The sequence below is a fragment of the Dendropsophus ebraccatus genome, chromosome 10 (genome assembly GCF_027789765.1).
Source record: "Dendropsophus ebraccatus isolate aDenEbr1 chromosome 10, aDenEbr1.pat, whole genome shotgun sequence".
Classification (NCBI taxonomy): Eukaryota; Metazoa; Chordata; class Amphibia; order Anura; family Hylidae; genus Dendropsophus; species Dendropsophus ebraccatus.
The window spans coordinates 43110253-43130412 of NC_091463.1; the positions used below are offsets into that span (position 1 = coordinate 43110253).

General features: G+C 46.1%; 1 protein-coding gene across 3 annotated transcripts in view; it reads right to left on the minus strand.

The window, feature by feature from the left end:
- Window positions 1–8814: 8814 nt before the first annotated feature.
- Window positions 8815–20160, minus strand: part of ITGB1BP2 (integrin subunit beta 1 binding protein 2) — a 31454-nt gene continuing 20108 nt past the window's right edge. For all 3 annotated transcript variants that reach the window (XM_069986247.1, XM_069986245.1, XM_069986246.1), the window contains 2 exons: window positions 9573–9635; window positions 8815–9421 (listed from right to left, as the gene is read on the minus strand). In XM_069986247.1, coding sequence (XP_069842348.1) covers window positions 9194–9421; window positions 9573–9635 — 291 coding nt within the window. In that variant the 3' untranslated portion in view covers window positions 8815–9193. The remainder of the gene's footprint in view (window positions 9422–9572; window positions 9636–20160) is intronic.

The window sequence follows — 20160 nt, forward strand, 5'->3', positions numbered from 1 at the left end:
GTGATGCCCATAAACTAATGGGAGTCCTTCAGGGTCTCTTCCAGGTGGTCTTATGCATAATACTGATCTGTTAGTCAGTAAAAGTGTTTATGTGTACTCTCTCTTATATAAAACCTTGACAAACAAAAAGAAGGTCTACCATCATATAGGTGACTAACGTGATTATGTTTCTTTCTCTTATCGGTTCTCTTGAATCTGTGTCGCCTGGACATTTCTGGAGGTTGGATGCTGGACAAGTACTTGGAGGATGGGTTCACCCTATGGAGAAGATGTGACCCCTGAGCAACCCGTGGCTCAGACAGCATCTTTGGAACCTCTGGCTATGTACCAACCACAGTGATTCCAGTCCAAGGCTACACGGATGTCAAATGGGGGACTGATAAGGCCAGGTATTGGGATTTTACCTACTTGCACCGTACCTATATGACTACACCTATATATACTGCCCTCTGAATGAGGAGATGATCAGAGCGTGATCAGAGGGTGACAGAGAGATGTTCCTGATGAAGAAGAGGAATGCTGGAAGCACGTCAATGAGAACAGCTCCTGGAAAGTTATCATTTATAGTCACAATACCCAAGGAACAGAGGAACAAAGGAGAGACTCTTATCTATAAAAATTTTTGAATAATAAAACATTGTGTTACCCTGACTGCGCCGTACAGGATGCTACTGACCATTTATGGACTGGCCTATCAGAGTGTGACATGTATGTGTCTTGTGACTTGAAACCCCACCTGTATTGGATGTTACATATTTCATATGAATGAGTAGTACCGCCTCATATTCTGTCTATAAAATGTGATTACCATAATAAAACTTGGGCCATTTTATCCAGGCTTATAATCACGATACAATGTCTTATCTGTGTCCGTGATTTATAAGTGACGAGTTGGTAATACTGCAGGTTACAACTCTAGATATATTTTGAAACCATCCTCTACCTGGGTTTTTGACTTCTCTCCATAGAGAGGGGTCAACATCTAAATTTAGTCTTGAGGCAATCAATGAGGCAATTTGGTTTGATCAAATTATATAATAACATCTGCTAGTTTTTAATGTAGCTGAACAAACTTTCGTGTCAACCATGGGTGCGATGTGCAGCCATTTCTGTCCTTCAGGCTTGTGCATAGACTTATACTTAAATCTTGATCTCCGGGGGGATTGGCGGTGGCCCGGATGAATCACGCATGTGGATGCGCCTGTCTCCAACGGGATATCTTCCCAGCACCGGCGCGGTACATAAAAATAATAATAATAATAATAATAATAGGAATAAAATTATTAAAATATAGTGAATAAAAGTGTCAAAATAGTGAAAAAAAAATTGGAAAAAAAGTTAACAAGGAGGATGCGGCAGCACTTGATTGCACCCAGGCCAGTATTGTTGAGAAGAGACAAGTTGAGCAGCAGGAGGAGGCAGCAGTTGATTGATTCCAGTCCAGTATTATTGAGGAGAGGCTACTTGAGGAGGAGGCAGCAGTTGATCGATAACAGGCCAGTATAATTAAAGCGTAACTGTCATTTCAGGGTCATTTTTTTGAAAACATTAAATATCAACAGTTCAAGCGATTTTAAGAAACTCTGTAATAGGTTTAATGTACTAAAAGAGTTTCCTTCTGGACTGAAAAAGCAATCTCCCAGCCTCCCCCCTCACATCAAATGAAGCAGGATTTCTGTCTCCATTATGTGGCTATGGAGAGGAGAGGGGCTGTTAGGAGTGACTGAGCACGGAGGATTTCTGCACAGCACAACACCCTGCAATCTTCTCTCAGTAGGTTCATAGATAAGCACTGACCTTTCTGACCCCTGAATCCTGCGGTTTAGCTGCCCAGAGAGTCTACAAACAGCTGACCTTCATGTCACCTCTTCCTGCTCTCTCATCTCCCTCGGCCCCTCCCCCTTTCATAGGCTTACAATGGAGAGAGCAGAGCCCGTCTTCACTGGCTTCTCTGTAGTGAAGATGTGTTTGCCTGATAATGCACAGATAAGAAGTCAGGGGGGGAGGCTGGGAGATTGATTCTTGAGTACAGAAGGAGGCTTTTTTGGCTGATGAAACCTATTACAGAGTTTCTTAAAATCGCTTATACTACTGATTTCTGCAATAAAAAAAAACATGACAGTTACCCTTTAAAAACAGACTACTAGTGATCAGGGGCGGATTAACTTTACCATAGGCCCCGGGCTGTTCACCAAGCCTGGGCCCCCCACCCCACTGTAACTATGGGAGCACTAGCCTGGCGTTCATAGTACAGGATAGATAATGTCATGATGTCCTGATCTGTGCAAAATTGCCATAAAAAAACAGTGATTTTTTGCAAATCATGGCAGAAGTGTAGCCAGGAGACAGTACACCATTGAAAGTAGAAGTCTTTTTGGGTGGTCATGGGCACCCCAGAAGCTCAGGGCCCCGGGCTGCCGCCCAAAACGCCCCTATTATAATCCACTACTGCTAGTGATGATTATATTTCTATTTTTGTTCCTCGGCTTACAAAGTTCTGACAAACTAAATCTACTTACTCCTACATAGCAGGTTCACTGGCCATGATACAATTGCATCTAGGGGGTCACGTGATTGTTTTGAGAAACAAAATAACAAATGTATCATTTTTTTGTTCCTGTGTGTATATGCCAAGGTTATTTCGCCATTTTCTGTATTTTCACATCTGAAGAGTGAACGCAATTCACTCAATTAGCTTATTTAGAACTGTGAAGGCAAATCGATGGAGGCAGATATGGTTATCGATAAATCACTCATCGACGTTTATGGACTAATCTTACAAGTAAGTATTTGATAACGCCTTGCCATTAATAAGTTCATAAATGTTGACATAGGTGGAGTTCTAACAGCTTACCGCTTTTTGGCTTATCATTGTGAGTCTGAGAAGCGATGTGTGTGACAGTCACTTGATGTATTTTTTAGAGTTAGTGTCAAAATTAAATGTACAGGTCTGGTCTTCGAATATATCAGATATCTGTTCTCAATAATGCTTACATTTTGTCCCGGTACTTTACATTGCTTTAGTTTATATATGTGTTGTTAAAGGCTCTTTCCTTTCTAATTTATCAATTACAAGTTAGTCATGAATGATCTTTATTTATGACGAAGCTAAATGTTTATTATGGATTTTTGCCCCCACCTATTGCCCTGTGTGACTACTTTGGTCACCATACATTGCTGATAGTAGTTCAGGTCCCTACGAATGTGTATAATTCCTATGGCTTGCCCATAAGGGTTAGCTCTAAATCGCACTATACATTTATATTTGTTAGGGTACAAACACACACACCGGTGTATATACGCAGCAGATACGCAGCAAATACGCAGCAGATCTGCAGCAGATTTGGTGGCGCAGAGTTGATGCTGTGTTCAGTTATTTAGATCTAATCTGCTGCGTATTTGCTGCATATTTGTTGCGTATTTGCTGCGTATCGCAGCAGTAAATAGGCTGTGTATACGGTGTGTGTGTTTATACCCTTAGGCTATGTGTCTGTGTGAAACATAATGCAATGTATTTCCAATTGTAGCCAATGTGCCGCTAATTATGTTTGATTAGCTATGTTTGTGTAATATCTCTTCGAGGAATTTTCTTTGTTTGATCACATGTTGCTGAGAAACGAGGGTGTGACTTATAGTTTGTGTTAGCGAGCTGCCCGTGCAGCTAACTCACTCCCCGCTCCCCCATCCCCCCTCCGGATTGTGGTGTCGAATTCACTATTACGTTATGTTTGAAATATTTGAGGCTTATACTATGACCACATGATGGGAGTTGTTGTGTACTGTGTATATGATATGGGCCGGCAGCGGACATCATGGAGGGAGAGGGAGGAGGGAGGGAATTAGCAGCACGGGAAGCTCCATAACCCACCCACATAAGTGACGTCATATTTAGTCAGCAACCTTGCCTCTAACAAGAAAAAAGCCTCGACTAGCTATTACCATACCAAGCGAGCATTGTTTGCAAGAGGTTTATATTATTTATTTATCTTTTTATTAAGGTCCATGCTCGGCCACTGCTATGGGGCGGCCCAGCGCCTGGGTACACAAGCCGGCTAAGGCGGAGTGCCGCATGGAGGGAGGGTACCCGGACTGTGTACCCAGATTGCGACAAGCATAGTAGATTACAGAAGTTGATCATTGGTAAGTTATTTACCCACTATGTCAAACAAGAAACTCTACTGTTATGGTCACCTGACGCTCATATATTACTAATGTCTGTATGTTTTTTGCTTTCAGCCAAACATGTGGAGACCAGGTGGTCCAGTGTGAGGGACAGATTCATCAGGGAGCGACGGCAGTTGATGAGGCGTGGGGCCTCACAAGAAGAACTCTTTGCGTTTTGCCCCAATGCTGCGTTTCATTTTGAATGCCAGCAGACGGCGCCAGTAAGTGTGTGTCTTAATTGCATCTGTCCATGCTAGGATCGGATGATGTCAGTATTAGTTCAGTCTGTTATGTGTGCAGACATATAGACATGTGTTACGTAGACAGAGATTATATACATCGAGCTTCCTGCAGGGGGACCTATATATTTCTGGAACTGGATAATAATAAAGTTACTAACAATAATGCTCCACCTGCTGTACACTCAATATTCTTTATAAATGTAGCGTGCCCTAACTGGATACTAAAAATTTTTAATAAGTCGATGATGTAAGACCTAACTGGAGTTCGATTTAGCTACTGTACAAAGCACGGACAGGATAAATGGCGACAAATGTGCCCCAATGATTACATATGACCTAACAATGTCCCACTCATTTCTCAAGTGAGATTTTTAGGGAGCCAAGGGCTAATTAGCGCAAGATGTGAGAATAAATTACTATTTCTTTGCAGACATATTATTTTCCCTGAGCATCATTTTTGGGGAGCAGTGTGTGAATGTTGATCAATAGTCTAGATTATGCACAAAGGTAAGGCTAACACATTGGACATACTGGATAAAAAAGGACACAAAAAGCCTAAGTAAAATCCTGCATTGGATGCATATTGGTTCTTGAGAATTGTTAGAATGTTGCAAACATGTTTGTAATAACAGATTTTGTCCACTGTTCATTTTTCAGCAGAGATGAAGAAGCTCAACAAACAGCAGAGGCCTCATCGGATGAAGAGAATAAAGAACCTCATCTGACGGAGGCACGCACCATGACTCCACCACCAAGAGGCCAAGAGGGCCCTGTTGAGCCTGGGCAGGGAGACGAACATCTGGCTTGACGTTAAAGAATAAATTGTGGGCGGCCTTGCACTCCCTCTTATACTGAGGTTGTTGTTGGCATAAATGATTGTGATTAGTGGTCACACAGCCTCTGCCCCCCCCCCCCCAACCACTATCTAGTTACATAGTTAATACGGTTGAAAAAAGACACATGTCCATCAAGTTCAACCAAGGAGGGGATGGATACAGGGAAGGGAGAGGGGTGATAGGTTCTATACATATGCATTTATATTATTTTGGTCTAAGAACTTGTCTAGCCCTGTTTTGAAGCCCTCTACTGTTTTTGCTGTGACCAGATCCTGTGGTAGACTGTTCCACAGATTCACAGTTCTCATGGTAAAGAAGACTTGTCGTCTCCGGAGATTGAACCTTTTTTTCTCCAGGCGGAGGCAGTGCCCTCTTGTCCTTTGAGGGGGTTTTACCTGGAACATCTTTTCCCCATATCTCTTGTAGGGGCCATTTATATATTTAAATAAGTTAATCATATCTCCCCTTAAACGTCTCTTCTCCAGACTAAACAAATGTAATTCTTTTAATCTCTCCTCATAACTAAGATGCTCCATTCCCCTTATTAGTTTAGTTGCCCGTCTTTGTACCCTCTCCAGCTCTAGAACATCCTTTTTATGAATCGGGTTCCAAAACTGGACGGCATACTCCAGATGAGGACGCACCAAAGCTTTATAAAGCGGTAATATTATATCCCTGTCCCGAGAGTCCATGCCTGTTTTAATGCATGACAATATCCTGCTGGCCTTAGAATCCACTGACTGACATTGTGTGCTGTTCTGCAGTCTATTATCTACAAGTACACCCAGATCCTTCTCTATCAGTGACTCTCCCAGAGTAACTCCCCCCAGGACATATGATGCATGCGGGTTATTAGTACCCAGGTGCATAACTTTACATTTATCCACATTGAACCTCATTTGCCAAGTGGACGCCCAAACACTCAGTGAGTCTAAGTCATCCTGTAATATCTGCACATCCTCCATAGACTGTACTGTACTACAAAGCTTGGTGTCATCTGCAAAGATAGAAACATTGCTGTTAATTCCATTCTCAATATCATTAATAAACAAGTTGTTCTTTATACTATTTCGAGCATGTAATAAAGATATTTTGTGATATATCGGTTTGACTATTTTCTGGATATCACAAGCTTTTTACTTCCTATCTCTGCCTATCTCTCCCTCTCTCTACCTCTCTGTAAATATCTACTTGTTTGCCTATCTATCTATGTGCTTTCCCTCCCTAACTAGCACGGAGCTCCTCTCTCTCTCTCTGCAGTCTAGACACACAATGAGAAAGAGCATGGACGCTCAGGCACTTCCTGTTCCTGTAGTGACGTCACACACCTTGATATTCACATAATAAAAGGATAAAAGGGATTATAGGAGTAATAATTCCTTATATCCTCTTCCATTCTGTGAAAACAATACAGTTTTGCGACGCCATTGTGGTTTTAACGAACTTCGTCACGAACTTTTTGAAAGTTCGGTTCGGTACCGACCTGAACTTTTTGCAAAGTTTGTAACGAATCTGGTTCATAACGGTTCGGTTCGCTCATCCCTAGTGACACCCCAAATGCTCTTAGGCAGCAGATTTGCATAAGAGCAATTAGGGAATTAATAAAGAATGTGGAGGAGAAGAGGAATGTTGTGGTGCGTTTACACAGGCAGAGTTATCTGACAGATTTAAGCCAAAGCCAGGAACAGACCATAAACAGGGACCGGGTCATAAAGGAAAGACTGACATTTCTCCTCTTTTCAAATCCATACCTGGTTTTGGCTTCCAAAATCTGTCAGATAAATCTGCCTGTGTAAACGCACCATTAGGCACAGCAATCTACTCCTAATGGTGCGTTTACACAGAGAGATTTATCTGACAGATTTTTGAAGCCAAAGCCAGGAACAGACTATAAACAGGGTGCAGGTCATAAAGGAAAGACTGAGATTCCCTGTCTTTTCAAGTCCAATTCTGACTTTGGCTTCCAAAATTAGTCAGATAGATCTGCCTGTGTAAACACACCATAAGTTACTAAGCTTCTGCTGCATATGAGCAGGTTCTCTGATGCCGCTTTAATGATAATCACAAATTTCTTATGGTGTGTTTAAACAAAGATTTATCTGACAGATTTTTGAAACCAAAGTCAGGAACAGACTATAAACAGAGAACAGGTCATAAAAGAAAGACTGAGATCTCTCCTCTTAATAAATCCATTCCTGGCTTTGGCTTCAATAATCTGTCAGAAAAATCTCTATTTGTAAACCTACCATAAGTAAATTCAGTGAGGCCTGTGCTTGCTACTGTAGATTGTTGCCATGATTTACAACTGTTTTCAGGTGTAAAGCATCATAAATCAATGCACCTGGGACCCTCCAACTGCAACACCTGAAAACACTACAACTCCCAGCATTTACTGACAGTCCACAGCCCTCAGCATACGCTGGGAGTTGAAGTACAAATGAACAGACACCCCTCACAAACTACAACTCCCAGCATACCCTGAGAGCTTCATAAGTGTAGGGAATTCTGGGAGTTGAAGTTGTTATTCAAGGAAGCTGTTGTCACAGAAACAGATCAGTCCAGGATGGGAGAATGGAAGCAGGTGAGCCTGTCTCCTCTCACTGGTTCCTTCTGTATGGGCCCTATTACAACAACAGATTATCTGACGGAATTTTGAAGCCAAAGCCAGAAATGTTCTCTGTTTATAGTCTACTCCTGGCTTTGGCTCAAAAAAAACTGTCAGATAATCTGTTGGTGTAATAGGGCCCTAAGTGTCCCGCAGCATCAGTCCTCCCAGAAATCCAGGACACATGCTCCTGATAGGGGTGCTCTGCAGTCTAGGTCCCCCCCTGGACCTCATACCTCACTCAGCAGTGATTGATAGCTGATTGATAGTGAATCTGAAACATGCCCCCCTCCCCCACACCTATTGATAATGGCGGATTGAGCGATTGAGGTCGGGGGGGGGGGCACTTTTTTCTGATTCGTCCTGAAACCATAATGGCCTAGAAACTGCCCTGCCCTGAATGTATTCCTCTCCATCACGATACATCATGAGCCCCCATACACCGACCCCGGGTGAATCCCATTTCCTCAATCCCCTATTTTCCACATGCTTTGGCAATGCTAATGTGTAACTTGGACCTGCCAAGAAAGCTTTTTTGATTTGATTTGATAGATAGGAAGGAAGGAGATAGATAGATAGATAGATAGATAGATAGATAGATAGATAGATAGATAGAATTTACTGCAGAGGACATTGCTCTGCCATTTTTCCTTAGTTGGGGCGTGGCTAGGGCTAGAGGGAGCGTGGTTAGCAGGGGGCCCACTGTACCCTTAATCCGCCCCTGCTCTGAGCTGCATAGGGACAACAAATGATACCAGTCTCTTAGCTAATTGCTGTTTGCAAAGTTATAAAGTTGTATTTTTCTTCTAAACTCAAGTGTCATAGAGGCATTGCTGAACTGAGCATGGACAGGTATAGGAAAGATGGGAGGAATAGTTCAATGAGTTTGTTGGACTGGCAGCTATTGAAGTTGTATGGCGTATAGAAATGATTTTATTCTTTACATAAAAACCATTACACATCGCAAATGTAATATAATGTATTAAAAACTTTAGTATTAGAGAAATGTGTCCTCAATAGAAGAGACATAGAGATAAACTATATGCATTAGATACCCAGTGTACAGGACTGACTTGTAAAAATTTAACACCAAGAGGGGAAATGTGACATGTAAGAGAGGAAATTGACATGTACATGAGGTAAAAGGCTATTCTTACTTAGACAGAAATAGACACGGCGGTGAATTCCTCTCTGGATGGGGATCAGAATTGGGCTTGCGCACATTTCTTGTTCATATCCATGGATACAGAAACTTCAAATCACAGAGAAGATTCACCGCCAATTAGGTCAGCAGATTGTGTGACACACTTTACACTTTAACATAGGTCAGTTATATGACCATTATTTCAATCACAAAACTCCTCATCTTCTGACCAGCTTAGGTCATCATCATCCTCTTCATCAATATCCTTTACTGGGGCTGCTGCAGGTTCTTTCGGTTCTGTTTCATCTGTGATCTGTGGAGTGGCCACTCTAAGCTCCAGTCGGGCCCATGTCACAGAGTCAAATTTCTTAAGAGTGATCTCCACTTTACTGGGCAGTAAATTTAAGAAGCAGCTTTTTGTGTCAATAACCTGTGGAGACAATAGAAGAATACAAAACATCAGTCATGACTCGTGAACCATGTGTTGTGTAAACAGAAATCCATGCTTCATGAAAAAGAAATTCTCCAACATTTGCATGGAAAAGAGATTCTCCTTGTATATGTGGTTATGTCATACTTACACCCCATAATTCCAACTGTTTGGTGAATTCCTTCTTTCCTTGAAAAGCAATATGAATGTCCAACTGTGAGGAAAGAGATAGTGGGGTATAAATTTAATTACACAATAGTTGAGTTTGGCTTTATTCTGCCTATGTAGTTCTTAGCAAAAAAAAAAATGTTTCTCTGCAAATCCAAAGTTCACTTAAAGGGGTGCTCCATCATGGGGGGGACCGGGGAGGAGGTGGCTAAAATAAAAGACGTCCACTCACCTCCCCTGTTCCATCGGCGGGTCACTCATCGCGACGCTCCGGTCCCCGGCCGCTTCCTGGTGTCTGATGCCGCCCGAGACGCTACGTCTCATTGCCGCTCAGCCACTCAGTGAAGGAGGCGGGATCCGAGCGGACTTTAAACGGACTTGAGACGTAGCGTCTCGGGCGGCGTCAGACACCAGGAAGCGGCTGGGAACCGGGGACCGGAGCGCCGCGATGAGTGACCCGCCGCTGGAATCGGGGAGGTGAGTGGACGTCTTTTATTGCAGCCACCTCCTCCCCGGTCCCCCCCAAAAAGTGCCCCCACACTGGATTACCCCTTTAAAGGGTATGTGTAATCAGAAAATAACCTGTCCAGTGTTAGGAAAAACACAGCTGATGTCTTCTAAAAATAGCCCCATATCTGTCCTCAGGTTTTGTACAGGGCCATCTAAACAGCATCATGGACCCCTGGGCAGAGCTGTGACATGGTTTTGCTTATATATAAACTGAATAATACTATGTGGAAGTTGACAAAGCTCTGCCACATCAATCCTTTAGTGACAGGTTTATGCTGCAGTGCAGGGGATACTGTGTGTTCTAGGCCAGTGTTTCTCAAACTTTTCAAGCCAAGTACCCCCATGTGATGAGATGCTCCAGCCGAGTACCCCCAAGGATGCGATCGGTTAGAAACGTTGCCTTAAAGGGGTACTCCGGGCAAAATTTATTTTTAATATGTTATTACAAAAGAAAAGTTATACAAATCCCTAATATACACTAATTATGGGAAATGCACATATGGTGCTATTTTCCCTCAACTTAGTAGATCAGGCAGGCTCACCTCCTGTAAAAAAAGGTGACGTCACGTCTCAAGTGCCGGGTCCAGCAGGGGGCGCATGTATGCAGATGTATCAGTGCCTTCTTCCTTCTGCCTTCTCCCTCTCTGTGCTGACAACCCTTTGCGAAGGACCCTCCCCCCAACTAGCTCACCCCGCCCTCCGGTTCCAGCGTGGTCAGCGCTCCCCCACCTACCTCTGAGCCCACCCAGCCGCCCCATCCTGTGCAAGAGCACTCACTCACCGCTCGTTCCTGGCAGGGTGAGCGCTCCTGCACCTCCCCATCCAGCCACCCGTGCTCTGAGCCGACTGGTCCCTTGCAGGAGCGCTCAACCGCCGTTCGCTCCCGCCCGGTCGCGGTGCTGTGAGCGTTCCTGCACCTTCTCCATATGCATAAACCTGTCCCCTCTCAGATACCCACAGTGCAGGAGCAGGACCGGGCACAGGACAGAGGCTGCCCTCGCTTTGCCTCAGAGCTCACCCGGACGCCCGGTCCTGCTCCTGCGCTGTGGGTATCTGAAAGGGGACGGGTTTATGCATATGGAGAAGGTGCAGGAACGCTCACAGCACCGCGACCGGGCGACTCAGAGCAGGGGCAGCTGGATGGGGAGGTACAGGAGCGCTCACCCCACCGGGAGTGAAAGGCGGGTGAGCGCTCCTGTAAGGGACCGGGCGGCTAAGAGCACGGGCAGCTGGATGGGGAGGTGCAGGAGCACTCACCCTGCCAGGAATGAGTGGCGGGTGAGCGCTCCTGCACAGGATGGGGCGTCTGAGTGGGCTCAGAGGTAGTTGGGGGAGCGCTGACCACGCTGGAACCGGACGGCGTGGTGAGCTAGTTGGGGGGAGGGGCCTCCGCAAAGGAGTGTCAGCACAGAGAGGGAGAAGGCATATAAAACATATTAAAAAAAACATATTAAAATTAAATTTTGCTCTGAGTACCCCTTTAATGAGGCCGAGATCAGAAGTGCAGCCTTAGGATCTGTAGAAAATCTGTCAGCAATTGATTCCCGGATCAGATTCCCCCATAACTGTGGGACTGATCTGTAGGACCCATAAATAAAGTCAGTAGTAATCTATATCATAAAAATGAAAGTCTGTCTGTCTGTCCCAAATAGACTTCCAAACGCCTGAACCGTTTGACCCCAAATTTGGCACACAGATACATTGGGTGCCCGGGAAGGTTATAGCTAAGGTCCCGTCCCCGCCAGATGTACAGGAGGGGAGGGGGAGGGGGAAGAGAGCCCCATAGAGATGAATGGGAAAATTTCCTCACTGCAAACACAGGTGATATAATTAGCTGCAGCTGCCCAGAGGAAACGGCAGTTGGAGCCTTAGCAACCAATAGGATTACTGCTTTCATTTTCACAGGGAGCAATGGCTGGTTGCTAGGGCAGCTGCCTCACAACATCCACAGTAATAACTGGTAGACCCCCTACTCCATCTATACAGTACATATACTGTATATACAGGGCACTACAGGTATAACAAACTGTGACTGGGTAACACTGCCACGCCAGACTTGACCAATACCGCCATACTGTGACTGGATAACACTGCCATACCAGACCTGACCAATACCGCCAAACTGTGACTGGGTAACACGGCCACACCAGACCTGACCAATACCGCCATACTGTGACTGGATAACACCATCATATCAGATCTGACTAATACCGCCATACTGTGACTGGATAACAGCGCTATACCAGACCTGACCAATACCACCATACCGTGACTGGATAACACTGCCACACCAGACCTGACCAATACTACCATACTGTGACTTGGTAACACTGTCATAACACACCAGACCAATACCGCCATACTGTGACTGGATAACACCGCCATACCAGACATGACCAATACCGACACACTGTGACTGGATAACACTGCCATACCAGACCTGACCAATACCGCCATACTGTGACTGGATAACACTGCCATACCACACCTGACCAATACCGCCATACTGTGACTGGATAACACCACTATACCAGACCTGACCAATACCGCCACATTGTGACTGGAGAACACCGCCACACCAGACCTGACCAATACCGCCATACTGTGACTGGATAACACCGCCATACCAGACATGACCAATACCGACACACTGTGACTGAATAACACTGCCATACCAGACCTGACCAATACCGCCATACCCCCCTCAAAAAGACACCAGATTTTCTGGCAAGTCTGAACGGGAGGGTACTGCCCCTCTGCAAGGTGCTACCCTACGCACCAGACCATGGTTGCCTAATGGTAAATACCACCCTGCAGGTATACAGGACACTACAGGTATACAGGACCCCAAAACTATACACTACAGGTGCACAGGACCTCCACCAACTATATACTACAGGTATACAGGACCCCAAAACTATACACTACAGGTATACAGGACCTCCACCAACTATATACTTCAGGTATACAGGACCTCCACCAAATATATTCTACAGGTATACAGGACCCCAAACTACACACTACAGGTATACAGGACCCCAAAACTAAACACTACAGGTATACAGGACCTCCACCAACTATATACTTCAGGTATACAGGACCTCCACCAACTATATTCTACAGGTATACAGGACCCCAAACTATACACTACAGGTATACAGGACCCCAAAACTATACACTACAGTTATACAGGACCTACACCAACTCTATACTACAGGTATACAGGACCCCAAAGCTATATACTACAGGTATACAAGAACTCCACCAACTATATACTACAGGTATATAGGACCCCAAACTATACACTACAGGTATACAGGACCCCAAAACTATACACTACAGGTATACAGCACCTTCACCAACTCTATACTACAGGTATACAGGACCCCAAAGCTATATACTACAGGTATACAAGAACTCCACCAACTATATACTACAGGTATATAGGACCCCAAACTATACACTACAGGTATACAGGACCTACACCAACTCTATACTACAGTTATACAGGACCCCAAACTATACACTACAGGTATACAGGACCCCAAAACTATACACTACAGGTATACAGCACCTTCACCAACTCTATACTACAGGTATACAGGACCCCAAAGCTATATACTACAGGTATACAAGACCTCCACCAATTATACACTACAGGTATCCAGGACCCTCAAAATATTAACTACAGGTATACAAGACCTCCACCAACTATACATTACAGGTATACAGCACCAACTATATAGTACAGGTATACAGGACCCCCGAACTATACAGTACAGGTATACAGGACCTTCACCAACTGTACACTGCAGGTATACAGGACCTCCCTCAACTATACACTGCAGGTATACAGGATCTCCCCAACTATACACTATAGGTATACAGCGCCCCAACTATGCACTACAGATATGCGAGACCCCTAAAAACTATACATTGTGGGTATACAGAACCCCTCCAACTATGCACTACAGGTATACACTAATTTCACTGATTAACTCAGATGAAACAATACCTTTAGCTTGGCCTCCTGGGCACCTTAGAACAAATCTAATTACCACACTGACACTTTATACCCAGGCAGCGCCGGGTACATTTTCTAGTGTGTAATAATAATGCCCCCTCCCCAGTAATAAATCCTCTTTCCCTAGTAATAATGCCCCCTGTAGCAATTATTAATTCCCCCTTCCCAATAATACCAGCCTTTGTGGCCAGTAATAATGCCCACCCTGAAGCTAAATGCAATTCTTTGTGTAGCCAGATATGCCCCCTTTAGACAGAAAGGCCCCAGAAGCCAGGTATACCCCCCAATAGCTAGGTAAGGCTCTTGTAGCCTGCTAAGCCACGTGCAGTCAGGTATGACACATACAACCAAGTATGCCCACTTGCAGCCAGATATGTCCCTAGCCAGGTATGCCCCCTGCCACCACATGCCCCTTACAGCAGGATATGTCCCCTGCAGCCAGATATGCCTCTAATCAGGTATGGCCCCTGCAGCTGGACATTCCATTAGCCAGATATGCCCCCTGCAGATGAATATGCCTCTTGCAGACAGGTATGCCCCATGCAGCCACATATTTCCCCATGTAGCCAGATACATGTCCCCTTGGAGCCAAAGCTGATACATGCCCCCCTGTAAGCTGATACATGCCCCCCTGTAAGCTGATACATGCCCCCCTGTAAGCTGATACATGCCCCCCTGTAGCCAGATACATGCCCCCCTGTAGCCAGATACATACCCCCCTGTAAGCTGATCCATGCCCCCCTGTAAGCTGATCCATGCCCCCCTGTAGCCAGATACATGCCCCCCTGTAGCCAGATACATCTCCCCCTGTAAGCTGATACGTACCCCCCTATAGCCAGATACGTGCCCCCCTGTAGCCAGATACGTGCCCCCCTGTAGCCAGATACATGTCCCCCTGTAGCCAGATACATGCCCCCCTGTAAGCTGATACATGCCCCCCTGTAGCCAGATACATGCCCCCTGTAAGCTGATCCATGCCCCCCTGTAAGCTGATCCATGCCGCCCTGTAAGCTGATCCATGCCTCCCTGTAGCCAGATACATCTCCCCCTGTAAGCTGATACATGTCCCCCTGTAGCCAGATACGTAGCCCCCTGTAGCCAGATACGTGCCCCCCTGTAGCCAGATACATGCCCCCCTGTAGGCTGAAAAGCAGCCCAACACACAAACCCGATTGCATTGCATCGACTGCATTAAAGGGGTTATCCAGTGTGGGGGCACTTTTTGGGGGGACTGGACTGGGGGGGGAGGTGGCTGAAATAAAAGACGTCCACCCACCTCCCCGGTTCCAGCGGCGGGTCACTCATCGCGGCGCTCCGGTCCCCAGTTCCCGGCCGCTTCCTGGTGTCTGACGCTGCCCGAGACGCTACGTCTTAGGGCCGCTCAGCCACTCAGTGAAGGAGGCGGGATCCGTTTGAAGTCCGCTCGGATCCCGCCTCCTTCACTGAGTGGCTGAGCGGCCCTGAGACGTAGCGTCTCGGGTGGCGTCAGACACCAGGAAGCGGCCGGGAACCGGGGGCCGGAGTGCCGCGATGAGTGACCCGCCGCTGGAATCGGGGAGGTGAGTGGACGTCTTTTATGTCAGCCACCTCCTCCCCGGTCCCCCCCAGAAAGTGCCCCCATGCTGGAGCACCCCTTTAACTGTGTTGAGCAGAAGAATTTTTAGCTCTACTATGTAACACTATTCTGTTACATAGGTAAAGCCCAGAATTATTACAGAAGATAAATAAGTGCACACTACTAATATAATTAATAGTGATATCAGATAGCAGGTCTACACAGAGGCTGCAGAGCATTACATCCTGCAGACTATAGAAGAGAATACAGCAGTGATATCAGATAGCAGGTCTACACAGAGGCTGCAGAGCATTACACCCTGCAGACTATAGAAGAGTATACAGCAGTGATATCAGATACCCGGTGTACACAGATGCTGCAGAGTATTTCACCCTGGGTGACACTCTTCTGTGTCCCCATATAGTGTACAGTGAAACTTTTGTTACATGGCCTGATCACTAATGTAAGCGAGCACCGATCAGCACTTGCTTACATTAGTGATTAGGCTGTGTAACTAAGCCTATTACATTGTGCAGCAAGGGCTGTGTATATATTCTGTTAGCGATATCTGTGCAATAAATATTATAATAAAAGTCATACATACCTGTCCATGCTCCCCGGTGTTCTTCTCGCTTCTCTCCAGTCCCCACAGCTGCCGCTGGAACTTAAGAGCAAGTTTCCAAAGTGCCAGACTGCTCAGGCTATCAGTGACTGTGGCGGTCCCATCTCAGCCAGTGATTGGCTTAGCGGGCTGTCACTTTAGAGACCGGCTCTGAAGTTCCAGCGGCAGCTGCGGGGACCAAAGAGAAGCGTAAAACGTTTATTATTTTTTTCTACACAATTATCAGCTGTTGGACAAGCATCGTTATAACATAGCCATGTGCGCCCTCAGTCAATAATTTTTAGACTGGAATAAACTACAACAATCAGCTGATGATTGTTGTCATTATTACATGGAGCGATGATCTGCCAAATCATCCTGACTACCAGCAGATTATCGCTTTGTGTAATAGGGTCCTTACTATATGAATATGGGCCCTATACTGTGAATAGCTATAACTTCTCTGGCTCCTTGAGTTTCTTCTTATCTGACACTTCGGCTAGGTTCACACTGCGTTTTCAGCATCCGTTTAACGCATCCGTTTTTTGCAAAAAACGCATGAAAAACGGATTGCAAAAAACAGATTCATTTGTGTGCATCCGTTTTTCCATTGACTTCCATTATAAAAAAAAACGGATCCGTTTTTTTTTGGCGGACCAAAACGGACCAAAAAACGTTGCTGACCCTATTTTTCTGGACGTTAAAAAAAACGGATCCGTTAAACTGATGCTGAAAACGCAGTGTGAACCTAGCCTTCTTTGTTGCATCAGACAGGTTTAACCTGTACATTGCCTGCACAGATAATGTATTCATGAGCGGCAGAAAGGCAATGTGAGGGTTAAACTGCTGTCAGCAATAAATACAAGCTACTGATAAAGGTAAACTACTGAACCCATAAACACACACATCCCGGCCCTGACACTACACTGCCGGGATTCCACCCCCCTTTCTCACACATACATCCCCAGCACTGACAACTCTCCTCCCCAGCTCAGCCCTAATGAGACTAAGGGTGGTATTACACGGGCCGAGCAGGGCCCGATAATACCTGTAAACGAGCAGCGATCTGCTAGATCGTTGCTCGTTTACTGGGCCTATTACACGGCCCGATAATCGTTTGACAAGAGCTGCAAGGACATCGTTACCGATGTCCTTGCAGCCCTTGCTAAACTGGCATACATTACCCATCCACGTTCCAGGGCTGCTCCTGCTGTCCGCTTCTCCCGGGGTCCCGCGCGCTCTCTAGCTTCACAGCGGCCTGTCAGCTGGTAGGCCGCTCAGCCAATCACAGGCCGGGACCGCCGCGGCCTGTGATTGGCTGAGCGGCCTATCAGCTGACAGGCCTCTGTGAAGCTAGAGCGCGCGCGGGACCCCGGGAGAAGCGGACGGCAGCAGCAGCCCTGGAACGTGGATGGGTAATGTATATCGTTAGTCGCCGGCCACGCACCGCTATTACACGCAGCGGTGCGCGGTCGGCGCCCGACAGAAATAGGGTCTAAACTATATCAACGATCAGCCGATGATCGTTGTCATCGGTTGATCGTTGCATTTATTACACGGAGCGATAATCGGCCAAATCGGGCCAATTCGGCCGATTATCGTTCCGTGTAATAGTACCCTAAGAGCCCTTTTACACAGAAAGATTATCTGACAGATTATCTGCCAAAGATTTGAAGCCAAAACCAGGAACAGACTATAAACAGGAAACAGGTCATAAAGGAAAGCCTGAGATTTCTCAACTTTTCAAATCCAGTCCTGGCTTTGGCTTCAAATCTTTGGCAGATAATGTGTCAGATAATCTTTCTGTGTAAAAGGGCCCTTATTGTGCATTTACACAGGCAGATTTATCTGACAGATTTTGGAAGCCAAAGCCAGGAATGGATTTGAAAAGAGAAGAAATCTCAGCCTTTCCTTTATGACCTGTTCCCTGTTTATAGTCTGTTCCTGGCTTTGGTTTAAAAAATCTGTCAGATAAATCTATCTGTGTAAACGCACCATTACTCGCTGCTCTCCTCTTCTGTGTGCAGGCCGGGTCGGGGGAGGAGACGCTGTCCCCAGCTGCTGCTGCCTGTGTGTGCACGGCTGGAGATGATCAGAGCAGCGGGAAGAGCAGAGAAGCTCCTGCTTCTCCATGCTCTCATCTTCTCTGCAGCCACAGGATAACCCCTCTAGCTTTGAGGCTGCTGGGCCCCTGTGCAGCTATGTCCGCCACTGCCCCTATCTGTGCTCCATAGTTATATTACTCCCCAAATCGTTTTCCTATGGCCCCCTCTGTGCAGTGCCCCCCTCACCAGCACTGCCAGCTCCTCTTGCAATGTTCTCCCAGCAGCTCTCCCATCCGTGATACCTTCTCCTCCGCCTTCCAGGCCCTTATCTGCCATGAGGCGAGGTGAAGTGTTCGCCTCAGGCGGCAGATAACACAGCCCTTGAGGGGGGCGGCATCAGCGTCCTGTGTCCTTATCATTACAACTAGTTACGGCTCAGTGCCCAGCCGTGTTTCCTGTCAGTTGCCTCATGAGAAGCGCTGAGGAGGCACTGGAAGCCTCGTATTCACAGGTATTCACATCACATAAGACATAGATATAGTGTCTCCTGCTGTTAACCCTTTCAATAATGCAGAGTTATTATACTCTGCATCACTTACACACTGTAGAAAAGAAAAAGTTAACAGCAGCGGGGACACTATATTATGTCTTCTCTGCACTGCCGAACTCCGAGCTGACCTCAGCATAGTGCAAGAGCAGGAGAAGAGGCATCAAAGTAATGTTCTGCTCTGCTGTTAACTCTTTCTGTATTGCAGAATGTAAGTGATGCACAGTAATACTCTACATTCTGCAGTACTGAAAGAGTTAACAGAGCAGCCCGTTTTATGGCTCTTCTCCGGCTCCTGAGGTCAGAGGTCAGCAGTTGTAGATTGTTGTTTGTTTTGAAGCTCCCAGGGGGCCCATAGTGGCTCAAACAGTTAAAAAATCTGGTCACCGCACAGAGCACACTGTTATCTATAGTGCTGTCCCATACATACTGCGATGCTGCACTGTGCCTGTCCTGGATCTTCTTTCCCTGACTATTGCTCTGAGGGGGGGGCGCTTTGTCAGTTTTCGCCTCAGGCGGCAGAAAAGCTAGAATCGGCCCTGCCGCCTTCGACACGTTCCAGTGCAGGCTGCCTGGTACAGAGGCTCTGCCTGCACCGGATGTCCCCGCAGCCATTAATCTGTGTGTGTGTCAAGACACATGGGGCTGCAGAACATCCGGTGAAAGCAGAGCCTCTGTACCAGGCAGCCTGCACCGGAACGTGTCGGGAGACGGAGGAGAAGGCATCACGGATGGGAGAGCAGGTGACACCTTCCTCCCTCCCCTGTGAAGGAGCGCGTCCTCGGCGGCCCTCAGCTGCTGATTAGGCAGCGCAGAGGCGAGGGCAGCGGTGCTCTTGGTGTTTTCATTATGCATCCCAGGTGTGTTTTTTCCCTACCACCCGCGTACCCCCTCAACCTGCGCCGCATACCGCAGGTTGGGAACCACTATTCTAGGCAATGCTTTATGTTGCCCATGCCCATATTCTTTATAAAATGTAGTAAAATGGAAAATTGGCCTTATGTCAGGATGGGTTCTGTCTCCTCTGTATTTATATTAAAATGTCTCAAACTCTAATATGTAATAATATAAGCTTTTATAGCTTTCCTTTACATTCATTTCTTGTTCTACCATCTCAAGAAATAAGTTATTAAGATAAATACGGACAAGGAGAGAAAGGAGCGCTGCACCTCACACCTATGGCTGACACTAAAGCCTCTCGGCTACATTTAAAAACCAACGCCAGGATTTTGTTATATAATTTGATCAAACCATATTGTCTCATGAACCACCTCCCTGGTTCACATGAG